The 18624-nt window shown below is 35.5% G+C and overlaps 1 protein-coding gene across 2 annotated transcripts; it reads left to right on the top strand.

Annotated features, from left to right (window-relative positions):
- The first annotated feature begins 17207 nt into the window (after positions 1 to 17207).
- LOC118835241 (ATP synthase subunit d, mitochondrial-like) lies at positions 17208 to 17708 on the top strand. 2 transcript variants are annotated; one of them, XM_036742434.1, is made up of 2 exons: positions 17210 to 17443; positions 17516 to 17708. In XM_036742434.1, exons 1-2 carry the CDS (start codon positions 17223 to 17225, stop codon positions 17706 to 17708), a joined length of 414 nt encoding a protein of 137 aa, XP_036598329.1. In that variant the 5' UTR covers positions 17210 to 17222. The 2 variants fall into 2 exon arrangements, with proteins under 2 accessions (XP_036598330.1, XP_036598329.1); XM_036742435.1 differs by having other exon boundaries at positions 17208 to 17708.
- Positions 17709 to 18624: the final 916 nt, after the last annotated feature.

Raw genomic sequence — 18624 nt, forward strand, 5'->3', positions numbered from 1 at the left:
AGAGAAGGGGGGGGGGTGATGGAAGGGAAGACAGATTGGGGTGTGGCTGAACAGAAACAGAACACCTTTGAGGAAGAACAGGATAAAAGGAGAGAGAGAATAGAATAAAGAGTGAGGAAATAGGATGGAGGGAAATACAATTAGCAATATTAACTGTGAAAAATATTGAAGCAAATTTCTCTGATAAATGCCTCATTTCTTAAACATATAGAGAACTGAGTCAAATTTATAAAAATAAGAGCCATTTCTCAATTGATAAATGATTAACGATATGAACAGTTTTCAGAGGAAATAATCAAAACTATAATAGCCATTTGAAAAAAAAATGACCTAATTCACTATTGAGTGGAGAAATGCAAATTAAAATAATTCTGAGTGACTACGTTATACCTGTTAGATTGTCTAATACCGCAGAAAAGGAAAATGGCAAATGCTGTAGGGGATGAGGGGAAAAAATGAGACATTAATGTATTGTTGGTAGAGTTGTGAACTGATTCAACCATTCTGTAAAAAAATTTTGAACTATAGCCTTTTACCTAGCAATACCCCTACCAGGTCTCTATCCCCAAAGAGATTTTTAAAAAATGGAAAAGGACCTATATATACAAAAAATATTTATATCAGCTCTTTTCTGGAGGCAAAGAATTGAAATTTAGGGGATGCTCATAAACTGGGGAATGCATAAACAAGTTGTGAAATGTGATTTTGATGGAATACTAATGTACTTCAAGAAATGATGTGCACAATGCTCTCAGAAAAACCTGGAAAGACTTGAATAAACTGATGCAAAGTTAAATGTATTGTGCACAAAGCAACAGCAACATTGTAAGATGATCAGATGTAAACTACTTGGCTATTCTCAGCAATACAATGATCAAAGACAACTCTGAAAGACTTATGATGAAAAATGCTATCCTCCTCCAGAGAAAGAATTGATTGTATCTGAATAGAGATTGAAGTATATTTTTTTACATCATTTTTCTTGAAGGATTTTTTTGTCTATGGTTTCTTTCACATGACTAATATGGAAATGGTTTGCATGACCACAATGTATAACCAATATTGAATTGCTTGACTTTTTAATGAAGAGGTCTACAGGAGGAGGAAGGGATAAATTTGGAACTCAAAGTTCTAAAAACAAATGTTAAAATTTGTTTCTACATGTAACTAAGGGAAAAGGAAATACTAAATAAATCCCCCCCAAAAAAATTTAGAATTAGATTATTAGAAACTAATGACTACATAAGAAATAAAAAAACAATTAAACTAAGTCAAAAGAATGGGGGAAAAGAAGCAAATTTGAAATATCTGATTGGGAAAACAATAAATCAAGGAGAGATCATTAAGAATTATTCTACTACCTGAAAGCATGATTTAATAAAAGAACCTAGGTATCACATTTCAAGAAATTATAAAGAAAAATTGATCTAATATATTAGATCCAAAGGGTAGAAAAGTAGTTGAAAGAATCCTCCAAACACTTCCTGAAAGATGTTCCAAAATGAAAACTCCTAGGAATATAAGACCCATATTCTAAAGCTCCTAGGTCAAGGAAAAATTATTGCAAGCAGCCAGAAAGAAATCCTTCAAGTATCATGGAGCTATGGTCAAGATTGCACAAATTTGGCAGCTTCCACATTAAAGAAAAAGACTGCTTAGAACATCGTGTTCTGAAAGAAAAAAGAGACAGAATCATTACCAAGAGTTACCTACCAAAAAAAATTATGTATAATCTCTCAGGCAAAATATGTATAATATATACATATATAAAATGTATATCTCTCTATATATAATATGTATTTGATGACATAGAAGAGTTTAAAGCATTCCTGATAAAAGGACCAGAGCTGAATAGAAAATTTGACATTCAAACACAAGACTCAAGAGAAGCACAAAAAGGTAAACATGAAAGAGAAATCACAAGAGATTTAATAACATTAAAATGTTTACATGCTCACACAGGAAGATGTATTGGGACATTTAGAAGAATTCTACATAGGCAGAGGGAACAGGCATGAGTTGATTATGTTGTGATGATCTAAAAAAAATGAAGTGGTTAGAAATAGAGATTCACTGCTGCTCTTTCAATTCTTTTGTTTAGGGCAGGGAGATTGCCTCAGTACAAATTATTTCAGTATTTCAGTCTTTATCATTTATTTACCTTCATTTTAAAGAGGAGGATTTTGAATAATGACTATCAACAAGAAGTATAACGCTTCTATATGAAGGCATACTTTAAAAGTTTTCTTGATTCTCTATCCGATGCACTAATGAACTGACATTTTCTTAACTGACACTTAGAAGTTTAATGTCATCAATTCCCTCTTGATAGCACAAGGCTTATAACTGAATATATCTAAAAGTATATGAAAACAATAAAATACAAAGAAAATCACTTTATACCAGCAAATTATCTTTTTTTAAATGCCTGGATTACATTAATCATTTTTTTTTCTGATACTATGCATTTTCTACTTGTACAATACTTATCTCTGAAAAATTAAAGTCTTGGATTATCCGAAAGGAAAGGAAAGTCTGAATACTCCATGACTATATTGCAACATAATATCAATGTGGATTTAATCACATAGCTTAATGAGCAAAGGAGGGGTTGGATTGGCTGTTCAAGCAGCAAGGCAAAAGATAATAGAGGAACAAGCCTACATGTTTCACTGGAATCTATATTATGTCACCACATTGGAAGGAAGGAGCTCTGTGTATTGGGTCAACTCCCTCTACAGATTCCATGACAAGACATAAATATTCAAGTCACAAATGATAAGAGAGAGAGAGATAGTGATAGGTGGATAGATAGATGGATGAATGGATGGATGGATAGATGGATAGACAGATAGATAGATAGATAGATAGATCCACAGACAGATAAATAGAACGTTTCTCTTTTTTTTTCTTTTTTAAATAAATTTATTTATTTTTGGTTTTCAACATTCATTTCCACAAGATTTTGAGTTAGAAAATTTTTCCCCATCCCTCCCCTCCCCATACTTAGAGGTGGCATGCATTCTGATTACCCCTTCCCCAAGGTTACTCTCCCTTCTATGACCCCCCCCACCTCCTTTCCCCTTACTTTCTTCTAGGACACGATAGAGTTCTATACCCCATTGCCTGTATATTTTTCCCCAGTTTCATGTAAAGACAATTTTTAACATTTGTTTTTAAAACTTTGGGTTCCAAATTCTCTCTCTTCTTCCCTCCCCACCCACCTTCATTGAGAAGACAAGGAATTCAATATAGGTTATACATGTGTAGTTCTGCAAAATCCTTCCATGTTGTGAAAGACTAACTATATTTCCCTGCATCCTATCCTGCCCCCATTTCTTCTATTTTCTCTTTAGATCTTGTCCTTTTTCTGACTACCCCTTCCCCCAATCTTCACTCCCTTCTCTCATCCCTCCCCCTTATCCCCCTCTCCCCCTACTTTCCTGTAGGACAACATATCCAATTGAGTGTGTATGTTATTTCCTCCTTAAGCCAAATCCGATGAGAGTAAGGTTCACTCATTCCCTTGCACCTCCCTGCTCTTCCCCTCTATTGGAACAGCTTTTTCCTGCCTCTTTTATGTGTGATGATTTACCTCATTCTATCTGTCTCTTTCTCCTCACAACATATTCCTCACTTAACCTTTAATTTTATTTCCTAGACAACATCACTTCATATTCAACTCACCCTGTGCCCTCTGTCTATAGATAGATAGATAGATAGATAGATAGATAGATAGATAGATAGATAGATATACCCTACAACCCTAATACTAAGAAAGGTCTCATGAGTTACAAATATCATCTTTCTATATAGGAATATAAACATTTCAACTTTAATAATCCCTTATGATATCTCTCCTGTTTATGTTTTCATGCTTCTCTTGATTTTTGTGTTTGAAAGTAAAATTTTCTATTCAGCTCTGGTCTTTTTGTCAAGAATGCTTGAAAGTCCTCTGTTTCACTGAATGTCCATTTTCCCCCTGAAGGATTATATTCATTTTTGCTGGGTAGGTGATTTTTGGTTGCAATCCTACCTCCTTTGACCTTCAGAATAACATATTCCAAGCCTTTTGATCCCTTAATGTAGAAGCTGCTATATCTTGTTATTCTGATTGTGTTTCCACAATACTTGAACTATTTCTTTCTGGCTGCTTGCAATATTTTCCCTTTGACCTGGGAACTCTGTAATTTGGCTACAATATTTCTAGGAGTTTTCCTTTGGGGATCTCTTTCAGGATATGATTGGTGAATTCTTTCCATTTCTATTTTATCCTCAGGTTCTAGAATATCAGGGAAGTTTTCCTCGATAATTTCTTGAATGATGGTGTCCAAGCTCTTTTTTTGATCATGGCTTTCAGGTAGTCAAATAATTTTTAATTCTCTCTCATGGATCTATTTTCAAGGTTACTGGTTTTTCCAATGAGATATTTCACATTGTCTTGTACTTTTTTTTTCATTTTTTTGGTTCTGTTTTATAATTTCTTGATTCCTCATTAGCCTCCATTTGTTCCATTCTAACTTTTAAGGAATTATTCTCTTCACTCAGCTTTAGGACCTTTTTTTTCCTTTTGGTCAATTCTGCTTCTTAAGGCATTATTCTCCATATTGGCTTTTTGGACCACCTTTGCATTTGGGTTAGTGTAATTCTTAAGGTGCTATTTTCTTCACTATGTTTTTGGGTCTCCTTTAGCAAGCTGTTGACTCATTTTTCATGATTTTCTTGCATCACTCTCATTTTTCTTCCCAATTTTTCCTCTACTCTTTACTTGATTCTCAAAACCCCTTTCCAGATCTTCCATGGCCTGTGACTAATTCGTATATTTCTTGGAGACTTTAGATGTTGGAAATTTGACTTTTTTGTGTTCTTCTGGTTGTATGTTTTGATCTTCCTTTGTTACCAAGGTAAGATTCTAGAGTCTGAGCTTTATTTTTATACTGTTTGTTAATTTCTCCAGCCAATTATTTGACTTTTGAGTTCTTTGTCAAGGTAGGACTCTGCTTCCAGAGTAGAGAGTCCTCTTTCCCAAGCTTCAGGTGTTTTATATAGCTGTTTTCAGAGATACTTCTAGGCACCTGTAGATTTTTGGTTCTTCTAAGGTGGTATGATAAAAAAGGGTTGTTTACTCCTCTCCTGTCCTGTGTTCTGGTCTGTGAGTGACTTCAAGCACTCTTTTCTGCCTTGGAACTCTGAGGAAGATTCCCTCTCCACAGCTGCCACAAGCTCTGCCACATCAGTGCTCCTCCTCACCCCAGGACCTCCACCCAAGTCTGTGACCCATATCCAAGCAGGGCAAAGCAAGGGAATCCTGCCTCAGAGCCATCAAAGAGATCCCTGCAGTTCCCCTCTGATCAGCTGCTTGATCCCCCAATCATCTGTGGGCCCGGATCTCTGGAAGCAAGCACTGCTGCTGCTGCTGCCACCACCACGGCCACCTCCTCTGCCCCAGGGCTGCAACCACACCATGCTCTTTTATCATCCAGGTCCAAAAGTGTTTTCCCACTTGACCTTTTATGTTGTCCTTGGTATTTATGGGTTGAGATCTCTGAAAACCATCACAGCTGCTGGTGATTCAGTACACTGAGTCCTGCTCCAGCCCTGTCTGTGATGGCATTGCCCATGCTAGACTGTGCTCTGCTCCCAGGCCAGTGTGATAAACCTTTCCTGTCAACCTTCCAGGTTGTCTTGGGCTTGATATTTTGTGGGGTCTGTAGCTCTAGAATTTGTTTGTTTAGAGTAATTTTTATAGGTATTTGGAGAGGTTTAGAGGAGAGCTCAAGCAAGTCCTTGCTTTTACTCTGCCATCTTGGCTCTGCCCCCTAAATAGAGCATTTCTAAAGTATTTACTATGAGCCAAGCATTGCAGATACAAAATCAAGACACCCCAACCCTCAAAGAGTTCACATTAAAATGGGAGTAGACAACACAGAAATGGGAGGAGATGGTCTCCAACAGGGGATGTGGCAGCTAATGTGGAAGTGAAGAAGATTGGAGAATTATCCAAAAGAGAAGTGAGCAGTATAGTAGGGAGCTTCTCTTGATATGATTCTTTCCAGCAATGAATAACTCATTATGTTGGCCTCAGGATGGAGTCATCCTCAGATGGGCAAGACAGCTATTATGGAGATGAAATATATAGAAAATGTAGGAGTTTTGATCTCAAGTCAAGTAAATAACTGATAGATCAAAACATTAAGGAATTATTATATAGAGAAAACTAGCTTGATAGTGCCTGGCTCCCAGAACACACACTTACAAACATATAATTCATAAATAATGCATGTATAATACATATATACCTAACAATGCGTATATAAAAATATAATACAATAATGGATAAAAGCTATATGTATATACAGATGTATCATGTGTGCATTTTTATATATGTGAATTGTACACATGTACCTTTCTGTATTTTATACAAACATTTATACAAAAAACATACATGCTTCAAAATGATCAAGTTTAGATCTCAGCTAATACTATGCTAAACCTTGATCATTTTAATCAAAGTACTTTTTTTATTTTCAAATGCAGCCCAGTTGAACAGAAGCCAATATAACAAAAACCAGGAAATGAATGCTGAAACACATTTAGATGATTACTTCTCAAAAGAAATTTTAAAAAATTAAAGGAAGCTGCTTTATTTTACAGAGGTTCATTTTATAGCATTTTCAATATTTATTTCCTCAATTCAAGCCACTTTATCTCTCTCATCTAAATACCCACTTCTCTTTCATTCCCTTGCTCTTATCAACAAGATGGTGACCCCACCTATATTGTGGTTCTAGAAACTGTGGGAAGCCAGGCATTATAAAGTTACCTTTCTCTATGTATTTAAGAAGTTTATGACCTTGGATAAAAAACATAATTTCCTAAGGCTCAGTTTCTTTATCTGTAAAATAAAGGAATTGTCATAAATGGCCTCTAAATCATTTTAAGCTCTGAATTTATCATCTAAAATTATATTATCCTATATATAGGGCAGTGCACATTTCTGTACATTCTCTATTCAGTGCAACATATCAGTCTCACTAAATTTTAGATAATACTTAATCTTACACTTTATAATCTTAGATTCATGTTATGATATCTAATAAGTGTATGTCAGAGCAATTCATCCTTTCTTTTTATCACAATATTCCTTATGTATTTTCTCTGAGTGAACTTCAGTAGGTAGACTGAAAAAATAACTTGATTCTTTAAGTATTTCATTTATGTCTTTTTCTATCAGTTTCTTTTCAATAAAACATTTTTTTTCCTCCACTCATCTCTATAAAGGACTTTATTCTTAACTCAAATGTTACTTCTGTGATTCTTAGTAAAATATTCCATACACTTATATAACTCCAAATAGATCTAAATCTTTACAAACACACAAATATATGAAATCGACATCATTATTCTATGCTTTAGAAAATCACTGAGAAAAGGCATTAATACTTAATCATCATTATTTTTTCCCTGTTTAACTTGTTTTTGCTTGTGAATATAGGGAATGGAGTTACAGGAGGAATATAGTATAGGAATGTCACAGAAATTTTTATTTGTAAAGTATTTTTTTAAAAAATCTTGAGTAAATTTCCTACCATCTTTTAAATCACATTATTTAAAAATTAAACTGAAAATTGGAAGAAAAACACACAAAAGGTAGAAAAATCTGTTAATAGCTAATAGGAGCAGTTCATTTAATAAAAATCATCTGGAAAATACCATCTTCTATGAACATATTATAATGACAAGCTAGTCTGGAGGTATGATAGAATCATAGTTTAATGAAATTTTATTTTTAACAACACAATAAGACAATTTAATCAAATCCTCTCTACCTCTAATCTTCAAAGATTATCATTTTAATTATCAAATGAATACATTTTAAAAGTGGCTGAATATTGCCAGCATCTTCTTTGCAAATCCCTTGTTAAATGCAGGTGGTATTTTCCATTGATTGGGTCCAAAGTGAATAATGTAGTCAACAAAATATTACCAATCCCTATAGTAGGTCAGGCACTTCATTTTTCATATGTTGGTGTTCTTGAAATGTTAATTTCATGTGAAATTCATAGTTATGGCAGCAACACATTCTTAAAACTACACACTGCCATTTAAAACAGAAGCAAATTTCAATGTTTCCAGATCTCATCAACTAAAGCAGACAATTAGACTCGATTTCCATGACAACTCTTAATCTGTCAATTTGTTGCCATTATTATGGAATGTGAATTTATTTTGAGCTTTACAATGACTTATTCCTACAGATGAAGTGAATCAATTTATGATCATGATTTGTTGTAAATTTTTATAAGATCACACTGCATTTCAAGAATATATTTTATTGTTCCCCACTTCTACTATATGCTACATATCAAACGTTTTCAAGCACCCATCTCAACCAAGTAAGCTAAACTAGGGTTGATTTGGTAGTCTTGAATCTGCCTTCCTCAAAATATGGCTGACACAAAATTAGTTGAAACTCAATGATCACCATGCCATCACTTGTGCCATTAACTTGAGTAAAGAAACTAAGATTAATGGGTCCATCCACAAAATGTGTAAGGAGTTGTTTTCAGCCTGCATATTTCTCTCATACACTAAGAAACTTATCTCTAATGTAATGTATAACTTGACTAACTGTATTTGGTGTTTGCCATTTGCCATTTGCCATAAAATTGTTAATCTTATATTCACATTTAAGATGTGTCCCTATATGGCCAATGTCTGTATTATGATAGCAATTTCTTTTGCGAAAAAAAAAAAAACACATTTTGGTCTATATGGAAACAAATAAATATTTATTATTTGAAAGATATATGAGTTAAGATCATTTTTCCCCTAGTGGTTTAATGGATTGTATTTTCATCTTTAATAGTGTAATCCCTCACCGTGGTTTCTCAAGTTATCTTCAAAAGACATATTATTTGAGATAGGTGTTAAATGAAATGTGAGGTCTAAAATACAGAAAAATAGTTTGAAGTTATCTATGCCCTCTATTCATCAAAACTTACTACAGAGGTCTTTCAATAAATGAACATTCTTAGAATTAAGAAAAATAGCTAGAATTGGTATGTTTTTATAGTTTACAAAATTTTACATATACATCATATAAATCTCTATATAAATTCTGATTAAACACAAATAATAAAAAGTTACTGAACCATTTGGAAGAAGACAGAGCTTAAGGGCACTTTTGGCCCAAATCCTTCACTGCACATCTATTTGTCCTACCCAGTAGAAGTCAACTCAACTGTATCTGAACTAGTTTACTTACTGTTTCTTACACATGACATTCCATATCTCAACACTATACCTTAGCCAAGGTGGTCTTCTGCATTGAGATTGTATCTCTTCCCTGTTAGCATCTCTCATTTTCTTTAAAGCTCTACCCAAGTGATAGGGCCAAACATTAGCTTGTTTGCATGAAATGTTCAGAGAGGACTAAAACTTCTGGTAAGTAGGCTTGCCACACCTTTTTTAGGGCTGCTCATCCATCTTTGTTGTCCACTTGTCACCCAACTCTCACCCATAGCTCTCAGTAGTTTTAGCATGCACAGCAGCTGCAGCCTGGTAAAATCATCTTGGCAGATGGGCTAAATCAATTTGAAGGTAGCTGAGAGTACTTAAAACCATTGGCAAGTTAGGGTAATGCCTACTCCAAGCATGTGAAAACTTCTCACAACACACTAGGCAGAAAAGAAAAAAAAATGTTCCAAAGGCTATGAAGACAGCTGGAGTAAGTTCTATGGAGCACATATAGCTTGGCCAGATGCTGGAGAACCCAAGGTCATCTAGTGCATCCTGGGCTGTCACCGGTTATACTGACATGTTTTGTGAATGGATTTTGATGACTCTGGAAGAATGACACTAGTTACTTTGTGCAACTCTTCTCATTTAAATCCAACTCACATGGAAGTCAAGACCAATCCCAAGACCATTGATCTTCTTAGAAAATTAAAGAACAACTTCCAGCAATAAGCAGCAGACATGTTTTATCAGAAGAGCATTATCCTTAGAATCATAGATTCATTCTCAAAAATGCTTTTGAGATAATCTACTATAACTGATTCTTTTTGTATATGAGGAAACTGAGATCTGCAGGGTAAATAAGCTCATTTGAGTTGTAAGTAGCAAAGCCAGAATTTAAATCTAGGTCATTTGATACCAAATCTACCTCATTTTTTTCTGCTATTTTTTTCCACCTCCAACACACTTAGTATTATTGCATTTAATGTTTAAATATTCATATCACACACTCCTACGTTGAATCATACACATACTCACACACACACACACACACACACACACACACACACACATCACACTTACCTGGAAATAAAATGCTTCCTATTCTTTCTAGCTTTGTTAACGAAGTTTCAAGCAAGCAAACATTTCAAGAATGGATAATATTCATTAACAGAGACATAAGTTTATTCAAGTAATTTCCATTATTCATTATTGCTTGTTAAATACTAATTAAAAGTAGATGTGGAATTTCTGAAATAGTAAATATCTTGTCATTCTTAGTAAAGGTGGTGTTTGCCTGAAAGTTTTTTTTTCTAAATGGGTCCATATTGCACAAAGCAGTAACAACCCTAGATTTGCATTGCCTGAGATGAGAAAATTAGCCTTCTATTCAGTGTCTGGTTCACTTTTCCAAGAATCTCCTTAATGACCAAATGCATCATTCACTATAACATACAGAGAAAATTTGAAGGATGACATATTTTTGGCTCTTCATAATCCTTTTGAGGTTAGAGAAGGATATTTTTGTCTTAGTTACTTCTTGTATTATTTTTATTAATTAATTTATTTTTAGTTTTCAACATTCACTTCCAAAAGATTTTGAGTTCCAAATTTTCTCCCCATTTCTTTCCTCCCCCCACCACATGCATTCTGATTTCCCCTTCCCCCAATCTGCCCTCCCTTCTATCTCCCCTTTCTTATCCCTTCCCCTCCTACTTTCTTATAAGGTAAAAGAGATTTTCATACCTAATTGAATGTGTATGTTGTTTCCTCCTTAAGCCAAATCTGATGAGAGTAAGGTTCACTCATTCCCTCTTACCTCTCCCCTCTTCCCCTCCACTGTAAAAGTTTTTCTTATGACTTTTATATGAGATATTTTACACCATTCTACTTCTCCTTTTCTCCTTCTCTCAGGACATTCCTTGGTCACTCCTTAATTTTATTTTTTAGATATCATCCCTTCATATTCAACTCACCCTGTGCCTTCCATCTATCTGTCTATCTTTCCATTTATCTATACCAAGATCAATATCGATATAGATATATTCCCTCCAATTACCCTCATACAAAGAAAGGTCTCATGAGTTACAAATATAATATTTCCATGTAGAGATGTAAACAGTTCAACTTTAAAAAGTCTCTTATGTTTTCTCTTTCCTGTTTACCTTTTCATGCTTCTTTTGATTCTTGTATTTGAAAGTTAAATTTTCTATTCAGCTCTGGTCTTTGCATTAAGAATGCTTGAAAGTCCTCTGTTTCATTGAATATCCATTTTTTTTCTATCAAGAATTATATTCAGTTTTGCTGGATAGGTGATTCTTGGTTGTAACCCTACCTCCTTTGACCTCCAGAATATCATATCCCAAGGCCTCCAGTTCCTTAATGTAGAGGTTGCTAAATCTTCTGTTATACTGATTGTGTTTCCACAATACTTGAATTGTTTCTTCCTAGCTGTTGAATATTTTCTCCTTGAACTGGGAACTCTGGAATTTGACTATAATATTCCTATCCTTTTGGGATCTCTTTCAGGAAATGATGAGTAGATTCTTTCAATTTCTATTTTACCCTCAAGTTCTAGAACAGGGCAGTTTTCCTTGATAATTTCTTGAAAGATGATGTCTAGGATATTTTTTGGATGATGGCTTTCAGATAGTCTAATTTTTAAATGATCTCTCCCGGATCTATTTTCCAGGGCAGTTGCTTTTCCAATGAGATATTTTGCATTGTCTTCTATTTTTTTCATTGTTTTGGTTCTCTTTTATAATTTCTTGATTCCTCATAAAGTCATTAGCTTCCCTTTGTTCCATTCTATTTTTTTTAAGAAATCATTTTCTTCACTGAGCTTTTGGACCTTTTTTTCATTTGTCTAATTCTTTTCAAGACATTCTTCTCCTCCTTGGCTTTTGGGAGCTCTTTTGCCATTTGAGTTAGTCATTTTTAAGGTATTATTTTCTTCAATATATTTTGGATCTCCTTTAGCAAATCATTGGCTTGTTTTTCATGGTTTTCTTGCATCACTCTCATTTCTCCTCCCAATTTTTCCTTTACTTATCTTACCTGATTTTCAAAATCCTTTTTTAGCTCTTCCATGGCCAGTGACCAATTAATTTTTTTTCTTGGAGGCTTTGGATGTAGGAGCATTGACTTTGTTGTCTTCTTCTGGTTTTATGTTTTGATCTTCCTTGTCACCAAAGTAAGATTCTATACTCTTTTTTTCCTTGCTGCTTGCTCATTTTCTGAGTCAATTACTTAACATTTTAGCTTTTTATTAAGGTAGGAATCTGCTTTCAGTGTGAAAAGTATACTGTCCCAAGCTTCAGGGGTTTTGTGCAGCTGTTTTCAGAGATATTTCTAGGGACCTATAAATTTTCAGTTCTTCCAAGGTGGTATGAACAAAGGAGAGGTGTTTATTCATTTCCTGGCCTGTGTTCTGATCTGTGAGTGACCATAAGCACTCTTTTCTGCCTCAGAAGTGTGAGGGGGATTTACTCTCCACAGCTGCCACAAGCTCAGCCAAGCCAGCACTCCTCCTTACCCCAGAAGAGCCACCTCAGACTACAAACCAGATCCAAGCATGGGCAAAGCAAGAGCATCCTGCCTCAGAACCAGAAAAGAAATCCCTGCAATCCCCCCTCTGATCAGCTGCTTGATCCCCCCTTCCATCAGTGGGCCAAGAGCTCCAAAAGCATCCACTGCTGTTGTGTTCACTGCCACTGCAGTCCTGAGGGTGGGGCCAGACTGCATTCTTCTCTCACCAATGTCTGACAGACCTTTCTTACTAAGTCATCTTTGGTTGAGAAGTCTGGAAACTGCCACAACTGCCAGTGATTCAGTTCCCTGGGGCCTGGGCCTGTTCCAGGTTTGCTGGGGGGGAGGTGGCAACTCTATGCTGGCTCTGCCAGTGTTGATCTGCACTCCTCTGCCAACCCAGTGCAACAGACCTTTCCTGTTGACTTTCCAAGTTTTCTTGGGCCAGAAATTTGTTTCATTTCATCATTTTGTTGTTTCTGCTGCTCCAGAATTTGTTTAGAGTAATTTCTTATTTATTTGGAGAGGTTTGGGGGAGAGCTCAAGCAAGTCCCAACTTTTACTCAACCAGTCCCTCTTTGGATGTCTTGATGAAGTAAACATCAATGAAAAAGAATGAAAATTTTCACTGGTATTTATAGTGAATCTCCAACAGCATCTGTCAGTTGAAAGAGTTACAGGGTTTTGCGAGGTCAAAAAAAAAAAAAGGAAGGGGGCACATGCTGCTCATGACATCTCTCCTGAAGCTGGCATGTAGTGCAAATCATTTGGGTTGTGCTTGCTGATGGCTTTAACCCTGACAAATTCCAAAAGGACACTTTCATTTAATGTAGGAGATGGTTCAGGAGGGTCCCACAGCAGAAATTATCCAAGCAATGTTGATGATTTACTTTTATAAAGATGTCACTATCATTCCAACCCTTAGATAATCAGGACAGATATTTCAGAATCAGATACTTAAGGTTAGTTCTGATGTGAAGTGTACCCATTATATTCCTGAAGCCAGAACCTAAACAGTAAATATCTTTAAATCACTTGTGATTCTATTGTCTCCCCATATAATTTACTTGAGAATTATAGATACATCTTTTTTTTTTAGCCTTGAAATGGAAATTTTATGAGCAATGTCAAAATCTTATTAATTAGGCCTACTTCAAGGAAAATAAAATGTAATCAGGGAAAACTCTAAATTTTGCATAATATTAAAAGAAATACAGTTTTGTTATACAAATATCCTAAACAATTTTGTCTTTGTTTGACCCCATCAGTATATATAATCAGTATATAGATAAAAATAAACGTAGCAATTGCATGTCATATTTGAATGGATGGAACAAAATTCTCTAACTGGTGAAGTTATGGCTTTCTTTCAGCTTTTTCTTCCTAAAAGCTAGATATGTGCCCTCTCATAGGTGGCCCATTAAGAATGACAGCTATTGGTTTAAAAATGAAAAGAGATTAACCATATATAGCTCCCTTGCCTCCATTTATTCTCACTGGCATATGATTTGTTTCTAGAAGTATCTAAATTCAGAATTCATGTCCTGGACTTGTAAAGCCTGGTTACCTCTCTCTTAGTTTTTGCTGATGTCTATCCCCAAGCCTTCTGAGCTTCTCTCTCAGGTCAAAATATTTCTCTCCCTATAACAAAACAAACAAAATGTTCTTCTTTATTTGTAAGCTTTAAGTAAAATGAAAGCTTAGCATAGCACTTTTTTCCAAACTAAATTAGTTTTATAATTAACAGCATGAAATCTAAATTAAAAGAAATATATAATAGAACAAGCATGCAAGAATACCTAACTAGAAGAGAGAAAAACAGATTAGACAGAAAATAGATGGCTCTGTCCAAGCTCACTAAGTACAGGTAACTGCTGCTCCTGCTTTCACACTATCAGAGCACAATATCAGATTTTCTGATAGGTTCTCATGGCTTATCTCCCAGCATCTGATCACTTTCACTCTGGGATCTCAAGTCCCTTCTTCCCACTTACCCAGGTCTCAAGTCAACTCTTTCTCCTGAAGAAGCCACTTCTGTCTTTTGAGTCTCCTCTTCCTTAGAAACTAGAATGTTAGTGGAATAATATTCTTATTGTCAACCTCAAGCTATCCTGGCGTTTCTTTCTTCAAGTTACAAAAACAACTTTTTGAAAGAGTTTTTGAATTAAACAAAGTTGTCTAATCTAATATGAGGCAGCAATTTTAGCAAAAATGTCTGGAAGGTATTACAAACCTATCTCAAATTGTTAACAGAAATTATAGAAATTCAACAGTTTCTAAGTATTTAAAATGCAAAGACGTACATGTGTAAGCATGTACGTATATTTATAAAAAGACAATATATGTATATATATGCATGCAAATGCATATGTATATATTTCTATGCCCAACTGAGTGTATACGCACATATTCATATAGACGCGAAGATGCACATGTGCACGTATGTATGTTCTTCCCTCTTTGAACCAATTCTGATCAGAGTGAGATTCAAGCATTGCCAAACACTCACCCCATCTTCCCTAATGCTATAAAGAAGGTTTTCAGAAAGGCAAGATGAGTAAAGAATATAACTTATAGCAAAACTTTTTCTGTTTATTCTGAAGAAGAAAAAAGTGAGGTAAGGGAGGTGTAATTGTAATATATTTTTCCAGTATTAAAAGTGTCATCATGTTAAAAAAATATTATTACACTGTCCATAGAAGATTTGAGAGTGATTCCTAGAAGTTTCAGGGAGATAGAAGTAATATCAATGTCAGGAGAAAAAAATACTATTACAGTTGTATAGAAGTGCAATGGGCTGTCCTAGAAAGTGGTGGGTTTTCCTTCACTAGAGTCCTTAAATAAAAGACCAGATAATGATTTCTTTGTCTGATTCTTAGTCAGGTGAATATTTTCCTGATGATTTCTGAGGTCCACTGAAAGGTCTTAATTCTGTGATCCTCTAAAGAAGTTTGCAATGAAATATGCCTATTAATATACTCATCAGTAAAGTTCTTTGTCTAAATATAGCCCATTGGTCTATTTTCTCAGGTTATGTGGTTGTGTCATTGTGGTTTGTCCTTCATTCTCGAAGAGGACCATGACATTAGGGACTTGCAATTGACTTTGATTTGATTGAGCAAGGGCTGTGCAAAGTCACCAGCCTCACTTTCCCCTTCAGAGTCCAGTGGCCAGTTATCAATCAGGACAACTGGAGATGGCTTAGGATGCAGCAGGATACCTTGGCCCTTTTAAGCTAAAGTCTTTTCCAGTTCTCAGTTTGAGTAAGGCAACACTCATTCAGTGAATAGTTCTCTTTATGAAGTCAAGGGATAGCCCCTTTAATTAAAAAAAAAAATTGAGAGGGGAAGACCCTCAGGGTTGCTGGCCAGAAGAGAAGTAGTTATTATTCACACTCATTCTGAACCAAAAGGGACCAAAAATAACCATCAAGTGGTGCTTGGGCAGAGACCTAGCATCTCATCCATGAGATCCAAAATAAATTGGGTTTAAAACTCGGTCTTTGAGAACAAAATCTAGCCAGTAAACCCCAGGTTAATTAGATAGCTTTTGGCCATCAAAATTTACTTTCCTTTGGGCAAAACACCAAGACAAGAGGAGATAGGAGGAGAGGAGAGGAGAAAATAGGAGAGCAGAGGTGAGGACAAGTTGAAACGACCAACTGGAACTGGCCAGATGGGTCCCCATTCAGGCAATTAGGATTGCTCACAGGTTGTGGTTTGTCCTTTGTTCTCAAAGAGGACCATGGACAGAGGTGTCCAACATACTGTATCACAACACTCCCAACTATGGCCCTAACTAATTTAAAAAGATAAATACAATAAAACGGAAATAACATTAATATGAAGTTTTCTAAGTCAATATACAGCCCACAATGATCTTTATGTATTGTAGAGTTGCCTCTGTTTCTATCTGATTTTGATGCCACAGGTTTAAGGTTAAATATAAGATTATTAGTCTCATGAATTAATTCCCTTTCATTCTCTCCCCTCCCCATTCTGTAGTATAATCCACTCCTTGAGAGAAAACATATTTACAGAATGAACATCAAACCCCTTCTAAGAACAGAGAGTGCAAATAAGTAAGATATAAAGAAATACAGGAAATTCCCAAAAGTAGTGATGAGGCACAGAGCATAAGACATGGAAAATGAATAAATTCACAAAATTTCAGTTGCAATGACACAGAGACAATCAGGGAAATGGCAAAATTCTGATCTCGAGATTGTTGCTTACTCTTCTGAATGTTCACATAAAATCCCTTTAACTGTATGCACTAAGATTTTGCCAGCAAATGAGTGTAAGTTCTCCAGGATAAACTTAAATATCCATCCCATTTGAGGAGGGGGGAGGGATACTTTGAAAATTATTTATTTCTTTTATTAAATATTTTAAGGTTTTTCTGGTTGCTCTCTGCCCAGACCTGTGCACCTCTGGGGTCGGTGAAGTTCCAAGATGGCTGGACGAAAGCTTGCTATGAAAGCCATTGACTGGGCAGCATTTGGGGAGATCATACCTAAAAACCACAAAGCCATTACTAATGCCTTGAAATCCCATAATGAATATCTTATGACCAGATTGGCTACCCTGCCTGAGAAGCCACAAGCGATCAAGTGGGCTTACTACAAGGAAAACGTGGCCAAGCCTGGCCTTGTGGACGAGTTTAAGAAAAAGTTCAATGAGCTGAAGTTTCCTGTGCCAGAAGATAAATTCAGTGCCCTAGGGGATACTGAAGAACAGGAAGATGCAAAACTTGATGCTGATTTTGTGAAAGCTTCAAATGCTAGGATTGCAGAACTTGAGAAAGAGATGGAAAAGATCAAGAATATAATTCCTTTTGAACTGATGACCATTGAGGATTTGAACCAAGCCTTTCCTCAAACCACACTGGACAAGAAGAAGTATCCTTATTGGCCCCACAAGCCAATGGAGAACCTCTAAAATTGGGCCTCAGAGGAAGCTGTGGCCCTCCTGTCACTCACCCCTGAAAGCTGTAATAAAGCAACTGTACAGTCAAAAAAATATATTTTAAAAGGAAAGTAAACTATACATAATAAATATGTATTCTTTCAGGTACAATTATCATTTGCAATTCTATAATATATACAAAAGTATATAACATATATATATATATACACATGGGTGTATATGTATATCTGCATATACATATGTTTATATGCTTTTGGATATATAGTAGACATGTGTAATCATGTACATATATTTATAAAAAGAATATATAGAATGTATGTATATATATATACATGTAAATACATACGTATATATTTCTATGCCCAACTGAGTGTATACACACATATTCATATAGACACGAAGATGCACATGCACACATATGTATGTTCTTCCCTCTTTGAACCAATTCTGCTGAGAGTGAGATTCAAGCATTGCCAAACACTCTCACTCCATCTTCCCTAATGCTACAAAAGTTCTTTCTTAAACACCTCTTTTATGTGAGAAAATTTTCTCCATTCTACTTCTCCTTATCCCTGTGCATTCTTTCTCACCCCTTCATTTTTTTGAAGGGCAGGGGGGAAGGCAAGGCAGCTAGGCTTAAGTGACTTGCCCAAGGTCACACCACTAGTGAGTATCTGCCCAATTTGACCTCAGGTCCTCCTGACTCCAGGGCCAGTGCTGTACTCACTGAGCCATCTAGCTGTCCTACCCCTTCATTTTTTTAATGATCATCCCAACACAATTAATTTACACCTATTCCTTATGTATGTAGACTCCATCTAACTGCCCTAAAAATTAAAAAAAAATGTGCTTAGGAATTCCATGTATCATCTTCCCATGTAGGAATGTAAACATTCCTAAAAGTTTAACTTTACTGAGTCCCCTATGA

This window comes from Trichosurus vulpecula, chromosome 2 (genome assembly GCF_011100635.1).
Source record: "Trichosurus vulpecula isolate mTriVul1 chromosome 2, mTriVul1.pri, whole genome shotgun sequence".
NCBI classification, from domain to species: Eukaryota; Metazoa; Chordata; class Mammalia; order Diprotodontia; family Phalangeridae; genus Trichosurus; species Trichosurus vulpecula.

Excerpts from the sequence above, each read along its gene's own strand:
- LOC118835241 (XM_036742435.1), top strand. The coding sequence starts at position 17,223 with ATGGCTGGACGAAAGCTTGCTATGAAAGCCATTGACTGGGCAGCATTT.